The sequence below is a fragment of the Mustela nivalis genome (genome assembly GCF_964662115.1).
Source record: "Mustela nivalis genome assembly, chromosome: 14".
NCBI classification, from domain to species: domain Eukaryota; kingdom Metazoa; phylum Chordata; class Mammalia; order Carnivora; family Mustelidae; genus Mustela; species Mustela nivalis.
In genome coordinates, this window is record NC_139033.1 from 57,516,054 (window position 1) to 57,533,750 (window position 17,697).

The window sequence follows — 17,697 nt, forward strand, 5'->3', positions numbered from 1 at the left end:
CACATCCACTTTTAGTTTATCACTCAGTTTAGAATCGCAGATATAGCAGTTTGTAGTTCATGTTTTAGAGACTTTTTTTGAAATCTACAGTATCAATTTGCAAAATTTTATGTCTGAAATTTTAAATTTTGATATTATATTTATAAATATGTTAAGCATATTTAGGTGGTTTATATCTGGTAGCTTCATTATCTAGAGTACCTTTGGGTCAGAGTCTGTTATCTTTCCTTTTTTGGTGATTTCTATTATCTAGTCACTGTGTGGGGGTTTACCTTTGACTTTGTGTTGGGCAAGAATCACCTTAAATTCACTTTCCTTTTGAGAGATTCTGAGTCACCCAAATGATCTGTGACTGGGCTTCAGTCTATGGGTAGTCTTCTGTTTCATTTTGTTCCTTAAGATTTAGAGTTCTGACGTCTCAATCATAGGAATGGGGCAATTTTTCAAATTCTTGACAGAATTTGGATTCTATTTTTTGTTTCCAAAGATTGTGTGGCTGTTAAAGTGTTGCCTAGACTCTCAGCAGCCTCTCTCACATCAGATATTGCCCTTGGGAAAAGTGGCCTTACATGTTGGTCTCATCTCTGTGGACTTCTGTGTTCTACCACGTCTTGGACCAGATTTTTGTCGGAGGCAGGCCCCTGGCCAGGGAGGCCTCTGCCATTAAAAGATGGCGCCTGGCTAGTTGCCAGGTTAGGATTGCCTCCTGAGACTAAGCGGAATGCCAAAGAGGAAGTAAACAGCATTGGTTGCTAGCGAAGTTGTTCATTTAGGTGCACAGCCTGATTCTCTCTCTCCTGTACCCTGATTGCTGATTGGTCATGTAAACGTATATAAGTGTGTAGACTTGTGGAAATAAAGAGGGAGAAGATACATCTGAACTGGGGCTTCTTGTCGTCCTTTCGGGTAGAGGGCGATAGATTTTTATTATTACCTTGTTCTCAGATACTTTCATGAAGATTTAAAAATATGTTATAACCATATTTTTGTTAGTAGTAATTTGTAAGAACACTTTCCAAGTTACCCATTTCTACATTACTATAACAATTTTCTTATATTTTTCCTGTAATTTTGTATAGAAAATGATTCCATGTTTTAACTATAAGCTTCACTGAATTAAAAAAATTAAATGTTGATATGAAGTCAAATTTAATTACGGACTTTTCTGTAGCTTCTGTTCCTTTCATAAATTGGTCTTGATGAAGTAGATTGGCTTATTCAAAGGAGCACTGGACTTGGGATTCATGGTTCTCTTTCATAGCACTCTTCCCTAATAGCTATTCTATGTTATAGAATTACTATCTTTCCATTCAGTAGCTTAAATTTCTAATAAATATCAATTCATAGGAATTACAGCAGAGTAACATGTTAAATATAGGGATATTGTCAGCAATGTCAAAACTCTATAGGACAAACTATTTTATTTCCACACTGATAAATTGTAGACAAAAGAAACCTCACAAAGAATTAAAGTGAGCACTTACAAAAAGAATTAAAAGACATTTCAGTTGAATGTTATACTTATATCACTATTCTGAAAACTTTTAAAAAACAGGAAAAAATACAAGACAAAAGAAATGTAAACACTGACTGCATGCTTAGTGATATTAAGACAGTATTATTAGCAGTCTTCATTATATTATTGGTATTATTGCTATGTTTAAAAGAATTCTTAAAATACTTACAAATGCAATACTGTAACATTTGATTATGACTCTGATCAGGTAGGCAGACAGGCCAGTGGGTAAGTATACAGAATTCAGATTGACTACTAGTTGAAACTGGTTGAAGGCCACTTAGAGATCCATTCTGTTTTCTCTCACCTGTGTATATATTTGACTTTTTCCATAATAAAATGTTTAAAAAAGGAACTGAGAAAAAGTAAAGATAATGGTAAGGTTTAACTTTATCATAAGAAATGAAACATCATTGATTCTAGAATCTCCACGGGGCTTAGAGTCCACAGTTACAAAAAAAAAAAATCTAGTCTTCATGCCAGATGTCTGTTTAAGTTACCAGCAAAGCAGAGGATCTATGATTCCTTTTTAGTGAGGATTTTTATATTTGGTGTTCCCAAAAAGGATCATTATAGCTCTCATAGGAAGAAGAGTACACTGTTGGATTTCCTTACACTCTTAACATAATTTAGTACTGATTTTTATATATCCTATGTTAGAAACTCATCCTGACACTCTCAGTTCTTGAATTGGCAATTTTTAGTGAATTTAAATATATACTACTATTGATTCGTGATATTTAAAGATTTTTCTTTCTAATTAGGTTTTGAAATATTGTAAATAACCATGCCTGAAAAGACAATTTCCTGTTCTAACATTGAAGGTGATCAAGACAAGAAAAGTAAGTTTACCATTAAGTGATTTTCTCTGAAACTAGGTCATCAGTAAATACAAGGCAGCTACAAAGATAGTAGTCTTCCTCATGACAAAGGGTCACACAATCAAACCTTACTGGGACCATGAAAGTGAGTAAATGAAAGGAGTAAGTCAGTTTAAGGAAAACCCCTATCTGGATTATAATTAATTTCTTTAATAATTAATACTGAAATAAACTATAGGCAATACAATGTACAGATAGCACAACAAAGCCAGCTCTTATGTGAGTCAATCACATACATCTCAACTCTACTCCACTGATTGCTTGAAGCTGTTTAGTTGATAACAATAGCTAGTTATTAAAATTTTACCAGCACCTCCTGAAGATAACACAAAATTAAAAATTAAAAATATTTGATAATTCTATCTTGTAATTGTATTAGATTTTATTGCATTACTTTGCATTCTGAACCCCAACATCTTTAATTGGCATTTTGTTAGCAATATCATGTCTTTGTATGATACAGAAGAGAAGTCAGCAAATTACAGCCCATGGGCCAAATTTGGACAGCAGCCCTTTTTATACAGCTGAAATGCTACAAATGTTTTCACATTTGTAAAGACTTGTAAAAAAAAAGAAAAAGAAAAGAAAAGAAAAAAGAGAAAAGAGAGAGAAAAAAAAAGAAACAAAGAGGACTATGAACACAGTTTGCACAAGGCCCACAAAACCTAACATTTTTTACTATCTGGCCCTTTATACAAAGCATTTGCCAATCCTTTGTATAGAATTTTGTCTTGAGTACTTTAATGCGGGACTATAGTCTTTGTAGTTCATTGATGGTCAAGTTGCTAATTGTCGCATTAATGCTCTATAATAATCAATAAAAAAGGCAGGTGCATATAGCATCATACACATTCATTTTACCTCACTTATGCAGGAGTGTGCTGGATAGTTCTGCTAATCTCAGGTGGGCTCAGGATGGCTCACTCATACATCTGCAATAAGCCACAAGCAACTCAAGCAACTAATTTTGCTTGAGTTTGGGGTTTCATCTTTCACAGGCCTATGGCCTTGGCTGGGAAAACTGGGCTGATTCATTTCTGCACCATGATGTCTTCCCTAGTTTTCCAGTAGCCTTGATCTAATGGCTTGGGAGAAGGAACAGAAGCTCACAAGGCTTCTTGAGGCCAAGGCTCAAAACTGGCACACTACCATTTGTTGTATTTTATTGGCCAAAGCAGGACATAGGACCAGCCCAGAGTCAAGAAACAAGGGGTTAAGGTCTATTGTTTGATGATGGATGCTACAAAGTCACATTGGAAAGGAAGGTGAACACTGGGAGGAAAAACTTCTTGGGACTATTATTTCAATCCAGCTACTACAATTTTATCTGGGGTTACAAGACAAAGCAATCATTTAGTAATTCTAAACATGGTTGAAGGTATTGCACGAGGTATTTCATGTAGAATTACCAATCTTGAGTAGGATTTTAGTATTCATCACCACATTTTACTTTCACAATATTTCAGTAACTTTGGTTTTTGTCTCTTACCAATATCAGTTGGAAAAAAGCATGTCATTTTACTGTAATTGTGTTTATGTATTAATGTTTAAACAAAAAGTTTTCATTTTTGGAAACGGATTTCAATCTTAAATTAACAATATGAACCAGATTATTCACTTAAACAATTTTCCCAAAGATACAATTTGGAAAGAAGATAATCAAACATACTTGCACATATCTCTTGTTTAAATACTTGGAAAGAACTTTTCAAACTTTTTGGATTATAATGTTATTTAAAAGCTACTAGTTTGTTCCAAGACTTTTGAGATCCAGGCTGATGGTTTCCCTTTGAATGACCTGACAAAGTCTATTTTGTATTGCAACAGAAACTGACCAGTCTACACTGATTTGCAAGCAAAAACTCCTATATGTGGTGCATCAGAACAGAGTTAATCATATTAAAAAAAGGCAGGCCACCTCTTTTTAGTCTACACAATGGAGATATATACACAAATATAACCACATACCACAGTGGTTATATGAGTGTTCTATGATACAGATTATTTCCATACATGCATATGAATTATAAAATAATTCGGTTAATAAATCGTCTTTTGGTGTTTGCTTAGTCAGTAAGTTTAGAATATTTGTATTTACATGACATTAGAACAAATATTTGGAATGCTGGGATAAATACTAATTACCTATTAAAATTAACTTCTGTCTCTTTAGCATCATACCATCATTAAGCTCCCTATCTTCTGTGTAAACCAACCAACCACTACAGAGAATATTCAGCTCATCAAACAAAGCATTGAGATACCTATGTTCAAACTATAGAAATTTATCAGACCTCAGTGTTTATTGTTATGTTGTGGCAGATTTCAAATTTTAAGCCCAAAGCAATCTCTGCTGGACGATGTACTGAACCTAATTATCTACCAACCTTTGAAAATGTTTGTCATTAACTCTGTCATTAATATTATAAAAACACAGTGTGAGGTCTTATTTATTAACTTCTACCAGATTATATTGACCATAATACTTCTCCTAACATCAAAAATAAATCCTTTCTTTATGTTGTGTCAATCATCATGAAACTACTGTGGTCATGTTAAAATTCTCATTATACTATAAATAAACATATAGAATTGGATAATTATTCTGTGCTCTCAGCTGAAATAAATAATAAAACATTTATTAAAACATTATTAAACATTTCCAAATTGTTCTGTACAGTCACAGCCAGATATTAAACATGCTGACCAACAGTATTTTCAGATGACTCATGTTTACAAATGGTTAGCTCCAAGATAATAATATCTATTACAATTAACAGTAACTTTTTACAAACTTACCCCCTGTAATGTTGTAATTTGTAGGCAATATTTTCAGTAAGTACAAAACTGCATTTAATGGCAGTATCACATATTTATTTGAATGATGATACTGATTCTGCATTAGTTTTCCTATTTCTTGTATTTCATAATATATATTTTCCCATACAACAGGCTGAGGCTGTGCTTTTTTTTTTTTTTTTTTTACACATTAGTTTCTTATTTGTTGGAATAGGAAAATTTTGTACATTAAAAATACCTGTAACAGGGGCACCTGTGTGGCTCAGTGGGTTAAACCCTCTGCCTTTGGCTTAGGTCATGATCCCAGAGTCCTGGGATTGAGCCCCCCATCGGGCTCTCTACTCAGCAGGGAGCCTGCTTCCCCCTCTCTCTCTGCCTGCCTCTCTGCCTACTTGTGATCTCTGCCTATCAAATAAATAAATAAATAAAATTTAAAAAAATACCTGTAACATATATGTAAAGAATACTAATAAAATTGACTATCTGTGCACTCATGACCTACCTTAAGAAACAAAACCCTGAGATCTCACCTCTCACAAATCACATTTATTTTTTGTATATTTTATAAAAACATGTTAATACAATGCATATATGGTTTGATACTTTTAATCTCATAATTTTAACTGTTTTATTAATTCACTAATAAGTTAGATTATCTGAAAATAATGAGGTTTGATTTTTACTTTCTTCCCATTATAATTTTATCACTTTCCCTCTTCTATTGCTTAGTCTAGATCCTTCAGAATGTTATTAAATGAAGCAATAAAAATGTGCACATTTATCTTCTTGTTCTGGATTTTTAAAATGAGACTTTTAATGCTTCATCATTAAATTTGATGGTATTTTTCAGGTTATCTTTATAATGTACTATAAATTATGAACATGCATTGAATTTTATGAATGCTTTTCCTACATCTATTGAAATTTTTCTGTGATTAAGTTTTTCTTCTTTAATCTTTAAATTTAATGAATTGCATAAATAGATTTTGAATTGCTAAACTTTTCATTCATGGGACAAATTTATTTTTTTAAGTTTCTTTTCATATATTGCTGGATTTGATTTAATGATCATTTGTTCAGGATTTTTGGATCTATGCTCTGGAGTAACATTGGTCCCTAAGTTTTTTTACTTACCTTATTTTAGTCTGGCTTTGTTACCAAGGTATTTATAACTTCACAATGGGATCAGGGAAATGTTTCTTCATTTTCTACTCTCTGAAAAAAATAATATCTTAATTAATTTTCTGGAATGTTTAGCTGAACTTATGTCTTAATTTTTAAAGACACAAACCATTGATATTATTTATTTACTTGTTATAGGACTAGTTAGGCTTTCTGTGTATTCTTAATTCACTATTGACAAGTTTTAATTTTTTCTTTTAAGAATTTGTTCACTTTGTTAAATTTGAAATATACTGATATAACACTTTTATATCTCTCTACATTGAGTTATTTCTCCTTTACATTCATAATATTGTACTTGTTTCTTCTTCCCCTTTATCTAGATCAATTTTGCCACGTGTTTATTTGTGTTTATTACCACTCTTCAAAGTGGTAATTTCTGATCTTTTTAATTATCTCTAGAGTTTTTTGTTGCTGATGGTCTGTTTTCTATTTTATTAATTTCAGATATTACTACTCCTCTTCCTTCTACTTTCTTTGGGTTTGTTTTTTTTTTTCATATATTCTTAATTTGGATGCTTAGATCACTAGTTTTTAGATTTAATATAATTATTTAAAGTTATGAATTTCCCTTGAGATATCATAGATATTATAAAAAGGACTGGACTGTCAAATCAGACTCCTTTGAAGCAGAGACTTACTCAGCATACAGCTTACTAAATGCTGGTCTGGGTAATAGTGTTTAACTTTTACTTATTTTGTTTACTTATTTTTTTTAAAGATTTCATTTATTTATTTGACAGAGATCACAAGTAGGCAGGGAGGCAGGCAGAGAGAGAGGGGGAAGCAGGCTCCCTGCTGATCAGAGAGCCTGATGCAGGGCTTCATTGAAGGACCCTGGGATGATGACCTGAGCCGAAGGCAGAGGCTTAACCCACTGAGCCACCCAGGTGCCCCAAGTGTTTAACTTTTTTTTTTTTTTAACTTTTAAAAACTTATATTCACATATTATAAAATTCACTTCTTTAAAGGTACAATTCAGTGTTTTTAGTATAATCACAAGGTTGTGTAAATGTCAACGTTAATTCTAGAATACCTTCATAACCTCTAAAAGAAGCCCTATACCATCAGCAGACACTCCCTATTTCCCCTCCACCCAGCCCCTGTCAACCACAAACCTATGTGCCTTGGTGGGGCTACCATAAGTCTGGTGTGGGTTGATTAATTTCTGCCGAAAACTGATACCACCATCACCCTGGAGGACACCCACAACACGCAGATGATGAAGTTCAGTGAACCGCTTGCCATCACTTTCACAGTCAAGGCCAAGAACCCTGAAGACCTACCCAAGCTGATGGAGAGGCCGAAGCAGCTGGCCAAGTCAGACCCCAAAGAGCAGTGCATCACCGAGCAGTGCATCCTGGGAGCACACAATCGTGGGTGCCAGTGGCTGCACCTGGAGACCTGCTTGAAGAACCTGGAGGAGGACCACACCTACATCCCTATCAAGAAATCCGACCCAGAGTCAAAGGGGCTCTGCCTGCGCAAATCCCCAAACCAGCACAATCTGCTGTAGGTGAAGGTGCGGCTCTTCTGCGACCACCTGGCCTAGGACAGCAACCAGGGCGAGGTGGGCCCGCCAGTAACGAAAGCAGCAGGTCGCTGTCTGGCCAAAAAGCAGGAGTGGAACCTGCTAGACCCGCAAAATCTGGTGCTCAGGGCCTGATGGCAGTGGCCCAACATCTCCAGTCATCACCAGGACTGTACAGTACCTCAACGAAATCAAGGATACCATGCTGTTGGGATTCCAGAAGGGCTGCCTTGCCAGGAGAACCTGCGAGGCGTGTGCTCGGATGGCTGCGATGCGACGCTGCACGAAGACGCCATCCAGACCACGCCAGGGCGTGGACCACCTTTACCGCAGCGCACTGATAGCTGGCGCGGGCAAGGAGAACCCATCCAACCTGTGCAGCTCCAGGGGCCGGAGGAAGTGGTTGGCGGGCTCTACAGTGTCCCCAACAAGACGGAGGGCCACGTCTTTAAAAAGTTCCAGGTGTCTGGCATCTCCATGTCTATCGTGAAGGCCAACTGCTCCTCAAGAAGTCCTTTACTTTACCACCGACCGGAGGCCCCACAGGGCAGCCAGGACTTCCCCCAGTGCGTGTTTGGCCACCAGCAGCTCCTGCTTGGGCACCCCTTTGATCACAGCAGCCGACCCAGCTAGGTCGTGGTGGAGACGCGCCAGTGCAAAGTCCTGCAGGAGGGCACCCTGCGGCACACAACTTCCGGCACAAATTGTGGGCGGACCTCTCGGCGGCGCCTGCGCCCTGCCTTCACTGGACTGCGGCGGCCGGCGCTGCGGTTCCCCTCCCGGGCACCTGCGGACCAGACTCGGGCGCCGTGGGCTAGCCTGAAGGCTCCCTGGGGCCCATTCGGTGCCATCCCTCGGCATGAGCACCGAAGCCATTTCCTTCAGTATTTATCTGAAGATTCGAGGGGAAACAGAAAAGCCCTCACAACCAAGATTTATTTGGCCAGTGGAGGTGGGGGAGGCCAGATGGGACGCCGTACTGGACCACTCTGTATGGATGAATTTGTGAGATAGTTGACTTTGTGTGTCTGTCTTCTGTTAAACATTCACCACTAGATGGATGTTTGGGTTTCCACTCTGAAGCCGTTATGAATAATGTTCTTATGAGTGTTTGAGTACAAGGATCCCCCCCCCCCCCCCAATGGGGGCATGTGTTTTTATTTCTATTGGGTATACACTTAAGACTGGAATTGCTGGGTCATTTGGTAACTTGATGTTTAACTTTCTGAGTAATTGCCAATTTTTTTTTTTTTCTAGAGCACCTGCAGTATTTTACATTTCAAATGGCAGTATATGAGGATTCCACTTCTTACACACCCTTATCAGGGCTTGTTATATTGTTTCTAGTTGCATTTTTTGGTGTCTGTGTGTATATGTTATTATAGCCCTTGAAACTGGGAGTGAAGTGACATTTCATTGTGGTTTTGATTTGCATTTCTCTAATGACTAATCATGGGAAGATCTTTATATGTGCATACTGGCCATTTGTTTATCTTTGGAGAAATGTCTGTTTAAATCTTTTTTCATTTTAAAACTGCGTTGTCTTTTTTTTTTTTTTAAATCCTTGAATTGTAGAAGTCTTTATGTATTTCAGATCTTTACCAGATAAATGATTTGCAAATGTTTTCACCCACAGTAGGGGTTGTATTTTCATCTTCTTGATTATGACCTTTGTAGGACAAAAAAATTTATTAGATGAAGCCAATTGATCTAATTTTTACTGCTTGTTCCTTTGATATCACATCAAAGAAACTACTGCCTAATTCAAGGTCACAAATATTTACATCTCTGTTTTCTTCCAAGAGTTTTATAGTACTAGCTCTTGCATTTAAGTTTATGATGCATTCTGAGTTTATTCTTGTATATGATTTATGGTAAGAGTCAAAATTCATTCTTTTGCATGTCTATCTTCAGTTGACCTAGTACCATCTGTTGAAAAAGACTTATTTTTTCTCATTGAATTGTCATGGCACCCTTATAAAGATCAACAGACCATAAATATGGGTTTATTTGATGAATCTCAGTTCTACTCCACTGATCTACATGTCCATTCTGATGCCAGTACCATACTGTGTATTATAGCTTTATAGTAATTTTTAAAACTAGAAGTGTGATTTCTCCAACATTTTTTTTTTTTTTTTTTTTTTTTTGCTAATCTGAGTCCCTTGCATTTCCATGTCAATTTTTGGATCAGTCTGACAATTTCTGGGAATAAAAAAAAAAAAGGATGTTGGAATTTGATAGGAGTTACAATGAATCTGTGGACCATTATAAGGGGTTTTGGCATCGTAACAAGATTATGTCTTCCAGAGTACTCATACAGTACCTTTGTATTTACTTAGGCATTATTTTTTTTGACAATGTTTTGTAGGTTTTAGTGAAGAAGTCTTGCACTTCTGTTAATTTTATTCCCAATCAAAAATCATCTTTTTGATCCCCTTTATTTATTTATTTATTTTGGTCTACTTACTGTGGCTAGAATCTCCAGAACAATATTGAAAAGAAGTGGCAAAGTTAGATATTTTTGTCTTTTTCCTGATCTTAGGGGGAAACTTTTATTTTTTACCATAAAGTGTGGTTTGCTGGGGATTTTTCACAAAGGTTCTTTATCCTGTTGAAGACATTTCTCTCTATTCCTATTTTCTTGTGTATTTTTACCATGAGTGGGATTGAATTTTTGTCAGATACTTTTTCTGCATCTATTGAAATGCTTATGTGATTTATTTATTTTGTTAATATAATTCATTGATTTTCATATTTTGGAACATTTCTAGGATAAATCTCACTTGGATATGATGCATAATCCTTTTTTATGCTATTGGATTTGGCTGGTATTTTGTGAGGATTTATTTCCTAATATTTTTCTTTCTCTTTGGTTTTAGTTTGCTCTTTTTCTTAGGATATGACAAAAGTTCTTTTATATATAGGCATATGTAGCTACGTATTTCCTCTGACCACTGATTTTACTAAACGTATTATGTAACTAGTTGTGTTGTCTTTTTGTTTTCATTCATCTCAAAGTATTTTCTCATTTCCCTTGTGATTTCTTTTTCACCCATTATTTATTTAGTAATGTTTTTAAAGTTCACATATTTGAAAATGTCCCACATTTTCTTTGGTTACCGATTTCTACTTTTAACATTGTAGTCAAAGAAGATACTTTGTATGATTTCAACACTATTCAAATGTATTGAAACTTATTTATGGCATAATATGTGCTCTATTATAGAGAGTGTTCCATATGCACTTGAGAAAAATGATTTCTGCTCTTAGTGAAATATTATAAGTTGTTTCTTAGGTATAGTTGGTTTATCGTGTTTTCAAAACTGTTTACTTGTCTAGTTTCTAGTTGTTTCATCCATTATTTAGACAGTTGAAGTCTCCCACTATTGCTGAATTGTCTATTCCCTCCTTCAGTTATGTCAGCTTTTCCTTCATTTTGAGGCTCTGTTGTTAAGTTTGTGTATGTTTATAATTGCTATAGCTTCCTGATGGATTGACTCTCTTGCCATTACGCAGTGTCCTTTATTTCAAGTAAAAATCTTTGTCTTAAAGTCATCATGTGCAATTCTATGCAGAAACATAACTTCATAATTCGATCACAAAAAGTTTTTTTTTTTCAGTAAGAACAAGTACCTATTTATGTTTTTTTCTATACAATTTTTATTTGGTTATTATTTTTTGATAAATTAGATCATTCATATATATTATAGTTATTTGACTAGTGCTATCTTATATTTTTGCTTTTTCAACGCTCATTATCTTTTATGATTTGTATGTTTTTGCTAAGAATTTACTTTTGCCACATTTCATCCCCTAGTGGGGTTTTGTAATCTAAATACCCTACTTGTCATGGCTACTAAATATTAGCATTGGATAGCCTATAAGTTTTTAAATCTTATATTTAAAATCTAAAATTTTAAATCTGTATACTCTATCAAAATATTTAATGCCATTAGAATAAATATTGTATTTCCTATTTCATAATTTACATATAGTGAAATGCTCAAGCTTTAATATTGTAATTTAATGCATTTTAATGAATGTATGCATGATAAATATAGGACCACTGCCCATTTTTGGATGAAAAAGATTTTATTACCTCAGAAAGTTTCTAGACAACCATAGGCAACCACTATTTGGTATCTATCACAAGAGTTTAATTCTGGTTTTTTTGAACCTCATAAAAATGGAATTATGAAATATGCATTTTGTTTTCTTTGATTAATTTTGCTCAGTGTATTTTTGAGATTTGCCAGTGTCAGTCTGTGTATTAGTAGTTCTTTTTTTTTTAAACTGCTTAGCATTATACTATTGCATAACTACCCTGTATTTTTTGAAATTTAATTTTCTAGTGATGTGCATTTAGGTTGTTTCCAATTTCCACTGTTGGGAGTAAAGATATCACAGATATTCTCAGATAAATTTTTTTGTGTGATTTTACATTTCTGTTAAAGTTTACCACTGTTTTTGCATTGTAGAGCTATTTAATTTTATAAGAAACTGTCAAACAAATAATATATTCTTTGAGAATTTTTAAACACTTCAGAGATTGTAAAATAAAATACAAATGTTTCATTTGTCTCTATATTCCCTCTGTTCAAAGTTAACCAATCCTAATTGCATCTACAAATACCTATCAACCCATACATCTCTTTAGAAAACAAAAGATGATGATGAAGCATATATAAATTTTTGTTTTCCTGTTTTTTATTTAACAGTGTACCTTGGATTACTTTCTGTATCATCATGTAATGATATATCTGTTTGCTGTTTGCTTTCATTTTCCAGCTATTTATTATTATATCATTGTGTAAATGTAGCTTATACAATATGATGATATGATACATGTGCATATTGGGAAATGTTTACCACAGTAAGATTATTGAACACGTACTTAAATTTATTTAAGATTAAATAAATTTAAAAAATAAAAAAAGATTATTGAACACATACTTAAATTTACATACCATATTTTATTGCTGTTATGGTGAGAACATGTAGAATCTTTCATAGCAACTTAGTTATTTATAATCACTTTGCTGTATACTATTTCTCTAAAATTTATTCTTCTTATAACTGGAAGTTTGTTCCCTTTGACTCAACATCTCATTTCCCCCACTTTCCAGCCCCTGGCAACTGCTGTTCTACTCTGTTTCTATGAGTATGGTGGCTTTTTTAGATACTCTGTATAAATGAGATCATTTGGTTTTGTCTTTGTCTTATTTTACTCAGCATAATTCCCTTAATTTCCTTTTTTGTTTTTCAGTTTTTTGTTTTGTTTTGTTTTGTTTTCCTTTGCCTTTTCCCCCCTTTTATTTGGAGGGAATGGGAGGAAGTGGGAAAAGGGAGGTGGGAGGTGGATTTTGTTTATTTTTTTAGCTCATTTCCAGGGGGTGGGAGGTTTTTTTTTTTAATATATGTCATGAATAAAGTTGTTTTTGGGGAGGGTATGTGCTTTGGTGAGTGCTGTGAAGTGTGTAAACCTGGTGATTCACAGACCTGTACCCCTGGGGATAAAAATATATGTTTATAAAAAATAAAAAATTATATTTAAAAAAAAATATATGGAACACTCATATTGTTTCAAATGGCAGGATTTCCTTCTTTTTTGTAGTTGAACAATATCGCATTGCATTTATACACACACACACACACACACACATAGTATCTACATATAGTATATGTGAATTGTGTATATATATCTATATATGGGCACTTCAGCTGCTATTGTGATAAGCTGCAGTGAACATGAGGGTACTGATAACTCTTTGAGATGGTGATTTCATTTCCTTTAGATATATACCCAGAAATGGGATCGCTACATCACATAGAAGTTCTGTTTTTCATTTCTTCATACTGTTTTCTGTAATGGCTATACGGTATAAATTTATATTTGCACCAACACTGCATGAGGATTTCTCTTATCTCTACATTTGGTGTCTCTTGTCTTTTTGATAATAGCCGCTGTAACAGATACGAGATGGTATCTGCTGGTGGTGATTTGTGTATCCCTGATGATTAGTGATGTTGAATACTTTGTCTTGTACTTGTTGTCCATTTGTATGTCTTCTTTGGACCAATGTCTACTCAGGACCTTTGCCATTTTAAAACTGAATTATTTGTTGTTATGTTATTGAATTGTATGTTTCCTTATACACTTTGGATATGAATGACTTATCAGATAGATGGTATGTAAATAATTTCTCCCATTCTATAGGTTGCCTTTTCATTATAGTGTGTGTGTGTGTGTGTGTGTGTGTGTGTGTGTGTGTGTTTGTATGCATCTTTTAAGATTTTAGTTTTAATTGGTTGTGCTTTTGGTTTTTGGTGTCATATTGAAAGTATCCTTAGAAGATGTCAATTCCAACGTCAAGGAATTTTTTCTGTACATATTCTTTAAGGAGTTTTGTGGTTTCAGATCTTGCATTTAAGTGTTTAATCCATTCAAGTTCATTGTTGTGAATTGTGTAAGACAGGTGTCTGATCTCATTCCTTTGCATGTGAGTATCTAGTTTTCCTAGCTCTCTTTATTTATTAAAGTGATAAATCTTCTTTGGTTTGTTTTTATTTAAGTGTAACTTTTATTTTATGTATAACCTTATGTAGTTTCAGGTGTACAATATAGTGATTCAACAATTCCATGTATCATTCGGTACTCCTCACAAGCGCCCTCCTTAATCTTCATCACTTATTTAATCCCTCCAATCTTCTCTGATAACCATCAGTTTGTTCTCCATAATTGAGAGTTTGTTTGTCTCTCTCTTTTTCCCTTACCTCATTCGTTTTGTTTCTTAAATTCTGCATATGAGGGAAATAATATGGTATTTGTGTTTTTCTGACTGACTTATTTTCTTAGGATTATACTCTCTAGATCCATCCATGTTGTTGCAAATGGCAAGATTTTGTTATTTTTAGGGCTGAATAGTATTATAATATGATAATATTATTATAATATGATAATAGTATTATAATATGGTAATAGTATTAAAATATGGTATTTATGACTGAATATATATCTCATCTTCTATATCCATTCATCAGTTGATGGACAATTTGGCTGCTTCCAAATCTTAACTATTGTAAATAATGCTTCTGTAAGCACAGGGACATGTGTGTCTCTTTAAATTAGTGTTTTTGTCTTCTTTGGGTAAATTGCCAGTAGTGCAATTGCTGGATTGTAGGGTAGTTCTATTTTTAACTTTTTGAGAAACTTCTATACTCTTTTACGCAGTTGCTGACCAGTTTGCATTCCCACCAGCAGTGCATGAGGGTTCCTTTTTCTCCGTATCTTCGCCAAAACCTGTTGTTTCTTGTGTTTTTGATATTAGCCATTCTGACAGGTGTGAGGTGATATCTCACTGTAGGTTTGATTTGCATTTCCTTGGTGATGAGTGATACCAATCATCTTTTCATGCATTTCTTGGCCATCTGTATGTCTGGAGAAAAATCTGTTCGTGTTTTCTGTCCATTTTTTAATTGGATCATTTATTTTTTGGGTGTTGAGATTTATTAGATCTTTATATATTTTGCATACTAAGATTTTATCAGATATATCATTAGTAAATATCTTCTCCCATTCAGTAGTTGCCTTTTAGTTTTGTTGATGATTTCCTTTGCTGTGCAGAAGCTTTTCATTTTGATGTTCTCCCAATAGTTTATTTTTGCTTTTGTTTCTCTTTCTGCAGGAGAAATATGTAGAAAAAAGTTGCTACAGCTGATGTTAAAGAAGTTACTGCTTGTGTTTTGGTGCGCTTGTAAATGGGATTGTTTTCTTAATTTTTCTCTTTCTGTTGCTTTATTATTGGTGTATAGAAATGCAACAGATTTCTCTACATTGATTTTGTACATCAATTATGATTTTTTTCCTGAGACTTTACTGACTAGTTATTATGGCTAGGACTTTAAATACTGTGTTGAATAGAAGTGGTGAGAGTGGATATCCTTATGTTGTTCCTGTCCTTAGGGGGAAGCTCTGTTTTTTCCCCATTAAGGATGATGTTTGCTGTGGGTTTTTCATATATGGCCTTTATGATGTTGAGGTGTGTTCCTTCTAAACCTACCTTGTTGAAGGTTTTAATCATGACTGGATGTTGTACTTTGTCAAATGGTTTTCCTGCTTCTGCTGAAATGATCATATGAGTGTTATCCTTCTCCTTTGCATCCTGAAAATAAATCCTCTCTGATTATGGTAAATTTTCTTTTTAATGTATTGTTGAATTCAGTTTCCCAGTATTTTATTGAGCATTTTGCATCTATGTTCATCAGGGATATTGGCCTATAGTTCTCTTTTTTAGTGGTGTTTTTATCCGATTTTGGTATCAGGATAATGCTGGCCTTAATAGAATAAATTTAGAAGTGTTCCTTTCTTTTCTGTTTTTTGGAATAGTTTGAGAAGAATAGGTATAACTTTTCTTTAAGGGGTGCCTGGGAGGTTCAGATGGTTAAGCGTCTGCCTTTTGCTCCTGTCATGATCCCTGGGTCCTGGGATTGAGTCCTGCATCGGGGTCCATGCTTAGCGGGGAGCCTGCTTCTTTCTCTGCCTCTCTGTCTCTGTGCCTCTCAAGAATAAAAAAATTAAAAAACAAAAAAACTCTTCTCTAAATGTTGGTAGAATTTGCCTATGAACCCATCTGGTCCTGGACTTCCGTTCATTTGGAGTGTTTTGATATTGATTTAATTTCTTTGTTGGTATCAATCTTTTCAAATTTTCTATTTCTTCCTGTTTCAGTTTTGGTAGTTTATATGCTTCTGGGAATTTATATATTCTAGGTTGTCCACTTGGTTGGTATTTAGATTTTCATATATTCTCTTATAATTTTTTTGTATTTCTGTGGTGTTGATTGTTATTTTTCCTCTCTCATTTGTGACTTTGAGTTCTTTCTCTTTTCTTTTTGACAAGTCTGGCTAGACGTTTATCAGTTTTATTAATTTTTTCAAAGAACCACCTCCTAGTTTCATTGATTTGCTCTATTTTCTTTTTTATTTTCTATATCATTTTTCTCTCTACTGTTTATCCTTTCCTTCCTTTTGCTGATTTTAGGTTTTGTTTGTTGTTCTTTTACTAGCTTGTAAGTTTAAATTGTGTATTTGATTTTTTTTTCCTTGCTTCTTGAAGTAAGCCTGTTATTGCTATTAACTTCCCTCTATAGCAATAGAACTGCTGTTGTTGCATCTCAGAGGTTTTGTGCCATTGTGATTTCATTTTCATTCGTTTCCATGTTCTTTTTTATTTCTGTTTTTTATTTCAGGGTTGAAGTGTTCATTGTTTAGTAACATGTCATATAACCTCCACAAATTTGTGATCCTTTCTGATTTTTTTTTTTTTTCATCAGGGATATTGGCCTATAGGTGACTTTAGATCCATAGCCTTGTGGTCAGAAAAGATGCATGGAATGACTTCAATCTTCTCAATTGTGTTGGGGCTGGTTTTGTGGGCTACTATGTAATTATTCTGGAGAATGTTCAAGTGCACTTGAAAAGAATGTATGTTCTCCTGTTTTAGGGTAGAATGCTCTGAATATATCTGTTAAAGCCATCTATTCCAGTGTGTTCCTCAAAGCCATTGTTTTCTTGTTGATTTTCTGTTTAGATGATCTGTCCATTGACGTGAGTGTGGTATTAATGTACCCTACTATCTTTATATTATTATCAATTAGTTTCTTTATATTTTTTATTAACTTTTATGTATTTGGGTGCTCCTATGTTGGGTACATAGATATTTACAATTGTTATATCTTCTTATTGGATTGTCCTCTCTATTACTGTGTAGTATCTTTCTTTGTCTC

The 17,697-nt window shown here is 34.4% G+C and overlaps 1 protein-coding gene across 6 annotated transcripts in view; it reads left to right on the top strand.

Annotated features, from left to right (window-relative positions):
- CCDC178 (coiled-coil domain containing 178) overlaps positions 1 to 17,697 on the top strand; it is a 444,107-nt gene that overhangs the window by 23,930 nt on the left and 402,480 nt on the right. For 5 of the 6 annotated variants that reach the window (XM_082699591.1, XM_082699596.1, XM_082699595.1 and 2 more), the window contains one exon: positions 2,281 to 2,358. The exons of the other annotated variant lie outside the window; for it this stretch is intronic. In XM_082699591.1, coding sequence (XP_082555717.1) covers positions 2,304 to 2,358 — 55 coding nt within the window. In that variant the 5' untranslated portion in view covers positions 2,281 to 2,303. The remainder of the gene's footprint in view (positions 1 to 2,280; positions 2,359 to 17,697) is intronic. 6 annotated transcript variants of the gene reach the window in all.